Source organism: Thalia democratica, chromosome 4 (genome assembly GCF_965202585.1).
Source record: "Thalia democratica chromosome 4, ktThaDemo2.hap1.1, whole genome shotgun sequence".
Taxonomy (NCBI): Eukaryota; Metazoa; Chordata; class Thaliacea; order Salpida; family Salpidae; genus Thalia; species Thalia democratica.
The window spans coordinates 36,489,592-36,500,925 of record NC_139168.1 but is presented as its reverse complement, the minus strand read 5'-3'; the positions used below and the strand labels follow the sequence as shown (position 1 = coordinate 36,500,925).

The following is an 11,334-nucleotide window of genomic DNA, read 5'->3' as shown; positions in this document are numbered from 1 at the left end:
AAAATATTACAGTTAACATTCTACAAGCTTAAACTTCTTAAAAAACTGATATGATACACTTTTTGCAATACCAACAATGCTTATAGAAGTAAAAAAAATTGTTTCTGAACAAAGCAATAATATATAAATACATTCATTATCTCTAACTCATACGGCCCTTTTTAATACTTTTATTTACAGTGTTAAAGAGTTATAAAATTAAAACTTGCTTTGCAGTTGAATGAAAAAGCTACTAGTATAAAATTTAACTATAGTATAAAAACTGAAAATCAGAAGTTTTGACTTAGAATTTAAGTTAAATTATAACAGGAAAACCTTTGGTTTTGTTTAAACTAGTAAAATAAAAGTGTTTTTATTTTTTATATGTGCTTAACACTGTGTTTCAACCATTTCAACTCAGAAAGTTTTCAAACCCATCATTATTTCATTTCCACACAATAAGGCCTATATTCTATATAAATATATCAAAGCCAAAACCTTTATAAAAGTCTCATAAAATAAGAGAAAAATCTTAAAAATATTTAAATAAGATAAAATTTAAGCATACTAATAAGTTAAGTTTTTTATAGAAACAAGTTATTATCAACAAACCAACATAATACATTAGTTTATAATTAAAAATGTTTTTTACAATTAACCCAACTGTTATTTTTTAAACAGTTAAAATTAAACTAAATATTAAATCCATTTCCTGTTAATTTTTGGTTTTAAAAATTTTTCAAAGCCTTAGGCTGGCTTTTTGCCTCAAAGAGTACCAACCCTGTGGTAAGCTCTGTTTTTTTAAACCAATTGCTGCTAATATTGATAAGGGTCAAATGGACAATGACTTATTTATTAACTAGAAAATCAAAACATTACAAATAATTCATACAATTTAGTTAAGAAATAATACTTTATCTACTAAATATATAACTATCTTCTATAAATCTATATATAACTATATTCCAAAAAACTTAAAAAGTTGAAAAAATGAATGTGTAATTTATAAACTTTTGTAACAAATTAAGTTAGAACGCTTATTTGTGTAGAATGAAAATTAAATAGCAAGTTTTTAACCAATCAACTCAAAATGACTAAACATTTTAAAACTTATTTAATACTTATTTGAAAGTTTAAAATTTATTGTTATGATGATTTAATCCATTTTTTTTTACTTTTAGTTAATATTATATTCAACGAACCCAAAAAACTAACTATCTATGTTATAAAAATGTCAAGTGAAAATCTTAACAATGATGATGAACACTCAAAAAACTTAGAAATTAAAACTACATCAATCACAGATGAGTACAATGTTGACTGGAATCAAAAACTTGGTACTGGTATTTCTGGCCCTGTTAGATTGGCTACAAAAAGAAGTGAGCTATTGCTATTTTGTTCTTGTAACTTTTTTAACTATTGAAATAAGCAATATCTTAAACAGTGTTTAAAGAAGATAAAAAATTTAAATGAGGTTTTGAGATATAGTAATTTTTGTAATAAGTTTTCAATACAAGCATTTAAAATGCAATTTTTTTATTGTTAATTTTCTAAGTAAATTTAAATAAACGAAAACAAAAATAGTGCTCAAAAATTTGATCCAAGGACCTGGTTTACAAAAAAATCATTCGGTTCTCGAGTCATACACCAAGATACAATTTAATATCATGTCCAGGACACCAAAAAACCTATCTCCTCCTATAAACTAAGGAACTCAAGTTTTTAGGAAACACTCCTTGCATGATACAAAAAACTGTAGGGAACTGTATTACAATCGATCAAATAACATATATTTTAAATATTATTTGTTAATGATCTTTTGTAATAAAACAAGCAAATAAAATAAACTCACTAAGAGCATAGTGACGTAAAAGTCTTTTTTTAAATGTAACCTTATATAAGCTTTGAAATAAGAGCCAATGATATTTTTAGTATAAAAAAAATGTTGGACACCCTGTGCCCTTGGTTATAAAAACATCAATTTTTAAATGTGTTTAGTTTTGTGCCTCTATATGTATTATTATAAGTTTTGAGAAATTGAGTTTTTATAAAGATGTTAAGAATAGGGGGGGGTCCAACATTTTTTTTTAATAAAATTAACTTTGGCTTTTATATGAAAGCTTAAAGTACAAACTATAAGCCAGTTTTTATAGAATTCAAAAATATCATTTAACTTTTGATATATTTAACTTTTTGTAAACATTTTCCAATATAAACGTATGGACCGCAAATTTTTGGGGTCAATTTTCTCGGAAATTTTAAAATTCACTAAAAACCTATCTCCTCCTTCATTTTTTAATCTAGAGACTTCAAATTTTCAGGAAATTTTCCTTTTAATATTTTGAAGAATATGAGTGTTGGAATTTTTGAAATTTTGAATAATAAAAATTTTATCTACAAAAAACTAAAAAAAGGGTAGTTTTTTGACAATAATTTTTTTTTTACTCAAAATTTAAAAAATTCCTACAATAGATCTCTTTAAAGTTTAATGATACACATTCTGTAAAAATTTAAGAAATATTACTCAAAAAATGAAGGAGGAGATAGATTTTTAGTGAAATAGTCTTTTTTTGCATTTTTAGTTTTTGCCTTTCATAAGGAACCTATTGAACGCCCTTTCTTTGATCGCTTATATCTCAAAAGTTACTTTGAGTTTTTTTAAGCGGTTAAAAGTGTCTGATTGCTCAGATTAAATTCTACGAAATAAGATCAAGTTGTAAAAAACAAAGTGGACCCCCCCCCCTATGGCCTTAAGTGCTCCATTTTTATAAAAACTCTGTAGAACTGTTGTATTTATAATTAAAAGAAACTTATTAGTTTTTTAAACTGTTGTAAAATAAGTTTATGTCAAAAACTTTAAAAAAGGTAAACTAAATAAGATATATAGAAATTAATTATCCAAAAATAGAAAATTTGTTTGTTAGTTTTAAAGAATAAAGTCATAACTTTTGAAAGTGGTTGATAAAAAACTGAAAGAAAAAGTATATTTTTCATGAAGTAGTGTTTGTTTTGCTGTATTTAGTTTACAGAAGAACCTACTGATTTATCAATTTTTGATCCACAGTGTTTTAAAAGATTTAATGAGCATTAAAAAAATTAAAAATTAACATTTGTAACTTGATTAATCTTAAACAAAAAGACCAAGTTTTAAAAGAATCGTATATCTGAATAGCCTTGTTTGAAATGTAATAAGTAACCATATGTGTATAGTATTTAAACATATACAGCTTTAAAACTAAAAATGTTTGAAATACTGGTCTGAGGTACTATGATTGCCATAGTATTAGTTTATATATACTTTTTAACTTTTGTTGTGTTTTAAAGTCTATCTAAGTCATTAAGGTAATTTTTCTCCAAATAAACTTGTTTTTAGTTTCACAATAGTTTTTGTATTATAAGTATTTAAGTAAGACAGCTTGTTAGATACATGTTATAAGGTTCAAGATAATTTAGAACAGATATGCTTCATTAAAAATATAACTTCAGGTTGTTTAAGTAGTCTTCTTTGTATTTCTGCAGTTAAATTTTTTTAAACCTTTTTGTTATTTACGTCTATACATTTTTTTTGTATTAAAATTTGTTTTTCTTAAAATAATTTTTACTCTTTAAAAGTGTTGCTGTAATGTATACTAGTACTTACAGGGTAGATAAATGGGGATATGTACAGTTATTGATTATAAAAGATTAAATGGCTATAAAAAGCAGACTAAGTTTATTTTTATTTACTAATACTAACTAAAGAGCAATAGCTAACAACTAAAGATAAATGCACAAAACAGAAACTAGACTAAAACTACAAGTAATAACAGTATAGATGAACACAAGTTTACAGTTTGATAACTAATAATCACATACTTAAAGCTAAAGAACTGAACAAACTTAAAATTTTGTAAACAGTCGCTTAGATAAAACTTTAAGTTGTTATGCTCAACTTACCACTTGACTACTGAATATCCATGCTTTCAAAAGTTGAAAATTTTATTTAGAAAGAAAGCAACAATTCTCTTTTCTTCTGTATAGACTTATTTATTATTATAAAAATAACTTATATTTGTTTACAAAACTTACTATCTTTGTTTTAGAAAATGTGCTTTTCTATCAATATTTCTGCTATTAAATTTTGTTTTTATTTTTTATTAATTAATTAGAATTGCTTATGCGCTACATTGCCACTCTGCAAGGATAACTATTTTTAACTCAATCTAAAAAAGAAGTAAATTTTAGTTTTTTACAATACTCTGTCTAGTTTTTTGCAAAAAATAAATTATTATTTTTGAATACAGTAGGAACATCATTAAGGTATCCACTTTAGGAGGTACAAAATTAGTTTTACAAATACATGGGATTGAAAATGTTACAAAAAAAAATCATAATATACAATTAAACAAATGAATTTAAATTAATGAAAATATGGTCATAATATGAGATATGCAACTATAAAACAAGAATTTTATTTATATGTAGTAAATTTAAGATACAGCTTTTTTATTAAATCAAGAAGATATAAGTTATTATTCAGTGTGAACATAGTAAAACTTGACTTAACACTATAAGGTGCCTAATGCGCATTTCATGTAAGATATGCACTTTTGCCTGGGTTGAAGGTGTGTACCTTGTTAATGACCCTACTCTAGTTTACGTTCTACCAGTTTAGTGTTTATTAATTTTATTGTATATTTTAATCTTCAACTTAGTTTCTACAATGTTTTATCAATATTTACTTTAAAACTAATGATGATTATTTTTTGTATAGTAGCACTCTACAAATAGTTTTTTTTTATTACCAACTATAAACTAGGTATTTAAAAAAAAAAAAATTTTACTAAAGTTATCTAAATAAAAATAGAAAAGGTCCAAATTTTGTTTAAAGTTTTGTAAAAGACTTACTATGGTTTTTTTACAAAACTAACTATATCTCAAAACTATTTTGAGTTTAATATTAACAAAGACTACTATGCTTTGAAATTGTAGCTTTTATTAAAGACTATACTTGAACTTCCAATAAGTATTTTATAGTTGTAATCAAGTTCAGGTTTTTTATTTATTTTAATAGACTTTTGAAACATTCCAGGTACAGGAGAAAAGTTTGCAATAAAAGTAGTTTTGGATCGTCCCAAGGCAGTTCAGGAAGTCCAGATGCACTGGAAATGCTGCGGGCATCCTCACGTGGTCGGAATCTACCAAGTGTTCAGAAACTCCTTACAGTTTCCTGGCGAGTCTGAATCAGTGAGCAGGCTGCTGCTTGTGCTGGAGCTGATGGATGGTGGGGAGCTTTTTTACAGGATCAGCAAACAAAATGGTTTCACTGAAAGGCAAGCAGCTCATACTACCATGCAGGTTTGTATTAGAATTTTTAAACATGTTATAAAGCTATTTGAAGCTTACACTCATTTTTTTAAGTTTTCTTATTCTAAAACTATAAAGCTTTTTTTATTTTACTTTTTGATATTTTTAAAAACAATAATCAGAGATCTCTACTTCAAGAAAAGAATCAATATAATTTATTCTTTCAAAAATTTAATCAGTAGACAAAATTTCGCTCAATGAGCTCATCAGTACTTATTAAAATCTTGTTCAAATAGATTTCAATATACTATTTGAATAAGATTTTAATGTTTAACTCAATGATGAGCTCATTGAGTGAAACTTTGTTAACTGATAAAAATTTCGAAAGAATAAATTATATTATAAAGTTTTTATCAGTTTCATAGTTCAAACTTAAATTAAAAATGTTAAGCTGTAAAGTAAAATAAATCTTTTTTTAAATTTGGTTGCAAATCTTTTTCAATAAAATGTTAGTATTTCAGATTTTACTTCCATTTATGTTTTAAACTTTTTTTTTTAATCGTGTACACTAATATGTTTTTGTTGATTACCAGTTATTTTTATTTACAATTTTTTAAAGAATCAAATAACTGTCAAACACACTACCAACATACAAAAATTTTAATTAGTTCAAATAATTTGTTCTTAAAAGTAATCATTATTTTTAACTTTAATCTGACAAGTAAAATACTGTATTACAGTGGGGTTGTAAAAAAAATCATAAAAGGTCTCAAGTAAATAACTTTAGTATATAGAAACTAAAAAAATCAATCAGTCTATTAAAGTTTATAATTATGATTTTTATTATTGAAATTATAAAACTAAAAAATAACATGTCTTTTTTAGGATGTTTATTATTCTAAGTAGGTTTAGTACTGTTTGTATGAAAGTCTCTGTTAATCATTTTATTTTGTGTATAATTTTTTTAGTACAATAAGTTATCGTTTTAATGTGTTAACACAGCTTACTACTCAACAACTATCTACTAAACAAAACTTTTGTTTTTTGAATAAAAATTTAGTATACGAAATCAAAAAAGTATCTGGTAAAAATAAATTTTAATTAGATATCAAAAAAGGTTTGTTTTATCTACTTAAACAAATATTACTTATAGTAATGTAATACTGAAGTATTGTTAAAGTTATAGTCGCGTTTTACTTTGTTTTGAAACAAAAATACACTTGATATTTAAAAAACTCAATACAGCTTCATAAAACATGCTCAGTAACTGTACTGTCAGTTGAAAATATTAAGCATTTTTTATATGTATTTTTTTTTTATTTAAAGATTATATAAATCAATTAGTTATTAAGGCTTCATTTTTTTTATTTATAATTTTGCACAGATTGCGTTAGCAGTACAGCATCTTCACAGCCTGAACATTGCTCATCGGGATTTGAAGCCGGAAAACCTCCTTTATCAGAGCAAGCAAGAAGACGCTCTCGTCAAGCTTTGTGATTTCGGGTTTGCCAAACTGGACAATGGAAACTTGACAACTCCCCAGTTCACTCCCTACTATGTTTCACCCGAGGTAGTTTTGTTTTATGTTTTAAACAAAAACAACAGAACTAAAATTAAGAAAAAAGCTTTTTTAATAAAGCTGATTAAATGTTTTTTATTTAGTTTTGAAATATATTTTTTAGAATATTTTATTACTCGAAAAACATTAGTTTTAATTGAAATTTTACAAAAAAATACTTTAAACTTTCAAATGCTAGTAGTTTAAAAAAATACTAATATATAACTAAGCTTAAACATTTCACAGGTGCTGGAAGCGCAGAGGAAGCACCGCAAGGAGCGCAACAGCGTCACCAGCGTGCATCAGCCGTACACGTACGACAAGTCGTGCGACATGTGGTCGCTGGGTGTCATCATATACATTCTCATATGCGGGTGCGCCCCCTTCTACTCGGATCACCCGTCGTCTTCGAAGCACAGGCACGCCGTGGACAAGAGCATGCGCAAGAAAATCATGGCAGGTCAGAAAGTTTAACCTGATTTCATGATGTGTTGAAGGACGTTTTGTTTTTCAACTATTAAATTTTTTAAAGTGGTGTTTTTACAAGATTAGATGAATTACACGTTTAAAAGTTAATAAAGTTGCATAAGTATTTTTATAACTCTTGTCATTGTAAAATATTTTTTAAATAAGCTTTACATCATAAAAAGAGTTTTCAACTTTTATGATTATTTTTCTGAAATAAAACAAATTGTAAGCTTTTATTATCTTTTCTAACTTTTGAAAGCTTTTGCTATGTCACGCCAACATTTTTATACTTGTAAAGGTTGCTTATTTATTTCACTAGTTAGTTTATCAAGTATTATATACACTTTATTATTTATAACAAATCAAGTTTTTTTTTTTTTTAATAAATATTTAAAATACTGCACTTTTGTATGTGGTGGGAAAATTATCGTAATTTTTTACCAGCGCGATTTAAATTATACAACTATTACAAGAATTTAACACTCGCATAACTCGATGAAGCGTTCCAACAAAACAGGCCAGTACAAGGAAGAGTGGGGCCAGGTCTCCCCTCAGGCCATCGACGTGGTGAAGCGGCTGCTGTGCGTGGACAGCAAGCAGCGGATGACCATCGACGAGCTGGTCCGCCACCCGTGGCTCACCGAGGAGGCGCCGGACACCGTCCTCAACTCCCACCTGCTGTTCACGAACAAGTCGGTGCTGAAGCAGACGTGCGACATGTTCAAGAAGGAGCTGAAGAAGATGCGGATCATCGAGAGGTCGGCCGAGCTGAAGCCCATTGAAGACGCCATCATCCCCATGCTGGTGAAGAGGCAGCAGAAAAACAGGTTGTTATGTGTGAGAGAGTTTGCGTTTTTTTTATTAGATTAATGTTTTGTTTTCGAATTTGGTAGTTGAGTAGTTTTCAAAATGAAATGTAGTTTTCAGTATGAAACTTGGATTGAAAAAATAATAGTTACTATTTTCGTCTAATTTATTGCCCTGACTTCTATGTAAAAGTTATATGCATTTTTTACCTTAGTTATATGATTTTAGTCTGTTTTAATGAGTTGGTAAAATGTTAAATATTCGCTTTTTGTTGATTTTTATTAATTTAAGTCTTTTAGTTAAGTCAATCTTGAAATAATAAAATAAAAATTAAATGTTAGGCTACTTGGTATTTTCTTTTTATTTAACTAAAAAATAATAAGTTCTTCACAAGAATAACAAGTTTTTAACTTCCACATCTCACAGATGTCACTGCCCCAACTCGACCCCGCCGGTCTGCTCCAAATCCCAAGTCCCGACCGAAGCCAACCACGACAAGCTGAAGCCCCTTCGTGACATCATCGCTGACTGCCTCTTCTCGCGCAACTCATCCGACTGCGACGAGGCGTCGCCCAAGCTCAACAGCCTCGTGGTGGAAGCGTTGAAGGCGAACGAGCGAGATGAGAACCTGCAGAGAGTGCTGAGGGAGTTCGAGTGGAATGATGACGATTCGGAGTTCGGAGGAAAAGTGGACGCCAAGAAGTTGGCCTACTCGATCAAGGACGTCATTGTTGGGATAAAAAACTTGTGATGCGGAGTGATGGTTTTTATTTTGGTATGTTATTTTTAGATTCTGTTTTAATCGTTTATTATTTTAACTGCCTGTTTATCATATTTTTATTAGTTTTCGACCCATGCTCGTACAGTTTAAAAATGGTTGACTTTTGATGAATTTTTCTGAGCCAGTATTTATTTAAATATGTGTTTAAAAGTTGATAAAACTTAAGTTTAACTAAAATGACATGAACTTATCAGTTTTGATAAAAAATGTAAACTGTAAAAATGGTCAATACCGGTGCTGATAACTATATAGCATAAGAAACCTTAAAACTGAATTAATTTCATTTTTTGTAAAATGTTTTTAAGACTTTTTTTTTATATGTAGCGTCTCACAATTGTTTTTAATGTTTAGAAGTTTTTTTTTAATCAAGTTTAAATGTATATTTTTATTTTTACCTATTACAGGATGTATTTATATGTACTTATAAGTCAAAAACTGTTGCTTTAAATTAACGTTTAAGTTTTGCTTAATATTATAAAACGTTTTAATTTACAACGAAGATAATTTATTTAGTATAAAAATACAAAAGTTCTATAGACAAAAATAAATCCACTGTTTTAATACCTTTTAATGAAATGTATGACAAATTAAACTTGAAAACTTTTGTGCTATTTCTTATTGATATAGTTTGCTTACCTATTAGTTTTGCAGTAAAATATTTCCTTAACAACTGTAAAGATAAAGTAGTCTTTTTAATGGTTTGCCGAATTTTAGTTCTTACTTTTTTTTTTTGAAAGAGGCTTTTTTTAGTAAAAATAGACTAGCCGATTAAAAAGATAAATCTCATGTTTTTATAATTGTAGAATTTTCACTCAGGCTTGTTTAACTATATTTTATATCTCTAGGATTAAAGTGCTGATTTATAGTGCATAATTAAAGAAAACTTAAATAATTTAATTAATGCCAATAAATTTTTTTAGTCGGCTTGTATGTATAAAAAACAACTTTTTATTTCTAATCGTATTTTTAAATAGAAATAAATAGTCTGATTTAAATTTTGGTAAAAACAGTTTGATGATATCAGTGTATAAGTTATTCTTTAACTACAAATTTACTGTTTTGTGTAAAGGTTAGATATTGGGAATTTTAATCTCATTTTTTATCTCCAATACTTTTATTTTGATTTCATAGTGTTATTAGAGCAAAAAGTTGAAAAAAAATACTGAAGTTCTCTTATTAAATAATTATTTATTTTAAAGTTATTAGAGCACACCAAGAAAAACTGTTTCAATTTAAGTTTTATTTACAAAAGTATAGAAGTTTCAGAAAAAACTTGTATTTTAGGTATATCCGTTAATTTTAATATTACATATTATAAATTTACTCGTTATTTTTTTGCACGAAATACTTGTTGTGGCGTCATAAACTTTTACACGCATGTTTAATTTTTTTATTTTAAAAAAATTTGTAATGCTTAGAAGGTTTTGTCTTTCTCAAGTGCGAATAACATCATATTCAAACAAGTTTATGAACTAGTGTAATAATAGAATGAATTTTATCATCAGTTTCACGTTGACTTAATTTAAAGTAGATCGAGATACTTGCAGATAATAATATAAAAAAAGTTTTACACATGAATTGCAGCTTTTTATATTTGTATATTTTTCCCTACTTTAAAAAGAAGTGTTTACAGTTTTAAATAAAGCATTAGGAACATTGATTGGAGTTTTTATGATCAACCAAATTTCTGTTTAAATACTGGAGTTTGGCAACAGTTGACATCGTGTAACTTGTGAAGACTTGTTAAAATTCTTCTAGTTTTTGAAGATTGATGCTTCTTTCGAGACCACTGATTGGTAGCAGATAAGCAGTAGACTTTTACTGATTTATATAATTTTCTTGTGTTAAAGAAATAAAAATAATAATTTTGAAATAAGTTATTACTTAAAAGTTTAATTATTGTTCAACTTTTCATAACTTTAATACGTTTTTTATGCAAGCCAACTTTTTATTTAATGTGTTTTATATAAAACATTTGTTGTAAAATATTGCAGGAGTGTTAATTTTAGTTATTATTTAAAGTTGTTATCTAAGGTCCAACTACCATATATTGTTATAAGACTATGATCGCATCGCCAAAAAAAAAAAGCCTCAGGATAAAAACAAGAGGCTTCTAAGCAAAAGTCCTAATGTACCCGCCTTGCAGAAGCAACCAGCTACTGCGGGTTTCACTAACTTAAGTTCGTGATGATTTTTGCAGAAGATTTTTTTTTAAACACATTTTAAGCATGTTAATGAGTTGATTAAATCCAAATTTTCCTTGTGGGTTTGAGCTTATCTGTACAACCTTTACCAAGCCTACCTTTTGAATGGTTTTGAAGTAAACCGTGAGAAAAAATCAGACAAGAATAATCTTTAACACTGGAGTAAAATTAACCTTAAATAACTTTTTGCAGGTTTTTTTGTAAAAACAGTTACCAATAAAAAATTAAAGACCAAAGGGTTGACACTTTAT

At 27.3% G+C, this 11,334-nt stretch overlaps 1 protein-coding gene across 1 annotated transcript; it reads left to right on the top strand.

Moving 5' to 3' along the window:
* The first annotated feature begins 1,165 nt into the window (after window positions 1-1,165).
* Window positions 1,166-9,248, top strand: LOC145835206 (MAP kinase-activated protein kinase 5-like). The gene is made up of 6 exons (XM_082942769.1): window positions 1,166-1,358; window positions 5,051-5,316; window positions 6,650-6,835; window positions 7,070-7,283; window positions 7,809-8,118; window positions 8,525-9,248. Exons 1-6 carry the CDS (start codon window positions 1,211-1,213, stop codon window positions 8,847-8,849), a joined length of 1,449 nt encoding a protein of 482 aa, XP_082798895.1. The 5' UTR covers window positions 1,166-1,210; the 3' UTR covers window positions 8,850-9,248.
* Window positions 9,249-11,334: the final 2,086 nt, after the last annotated feature.